General features: G+C 27.6%; 1 protein-coding gene across 1 annotated transcript in view; it reads right to left on the bottom strand.

The window, feature by feature from the left end:
• Positions 1–316, bottom strand: part of LOC101512817 (patatin-like protein 4) — a 5,619-nt gene extending 5,303 nt beyond the window's left edge. Inside the window, exon 1 of the mRNA XM_004515282.4 lies at positions 85–316. Coding sequence (XP_004515339.1) covers positions 85–267 — 183 coding nt within the window. The 5' untranslated portion in view covers positions 268–316. The remainder of the gene's footprint in view (positions 1–84) is intronic.
• Between the last annotated feature and the right edge of the window lie 278 nt (positions 317–594).

Here is a 594-nt window from a genome sequence, read left to right as displayed (position 1 = left end):
TATATATATATCTTAAAATTAATTGAGGCAATGTTAATTTTTTTATAAAGTTTAATTTTTATATGTATATGAATAGTCATAGACCTGAAGAGCCTTTTCCAAATTGTAGAGAATTGTAGTAGGAATAATGCCTTTCATACCACCACCATCGATGCTTAGAATACTTATTGTATTTCCATAGGAAGGAGGTGGTAGCTTTGTATTCAATCCACCAATCACTTGACTACCAAAAACAAACACTAATAAAAGGAAATTAAAAGCACCCATTATATATATATTGTCTCTTAATACTAATTCAAAAGATAACACAATTTGAAGGGCTTGCATTTTTTCTTCCAAATGGGAACGGTATTTATAGGCATATGTCCATGATGAAAATATCTAAATTAAACAATTACAACCAATTATTTTACAAATGCTAATTATTGCCATTGAATAATTAATAAAAGATCAATCACATGAACAATTATTTAAGATATCCTTATTAGGTCCAATTGGCCTTATACAAAGTACTATTTTTCTTCTCACTTTATTTTAAACGAGTATAAATCTGTTGACTGCATGAGTAATTATGTGATGAGTTATTCTACTTAA

This window comes from Cicer arietinum, chromosome 7 (assembly GCF_000331145.2).
Source record: "Cicer arietinum cultivar CDC Frontier isolate Library 1 chromosome 7, Cicar.CDCFrontier_v2.0, whole genome shotgun sequence".
NCBI classification, from domain to species: Eukaryota; Viridiplantae; Streptophyta; class Magnoliopsida; order Fabales; family Fabaceae; genus Cicer; species Cicer arietinum.
The sequence above is the reverse complement of the archived record's forward strand: the minus strand, read 5'-3'. Positions and strand labels throughout refer to the sequence as shown.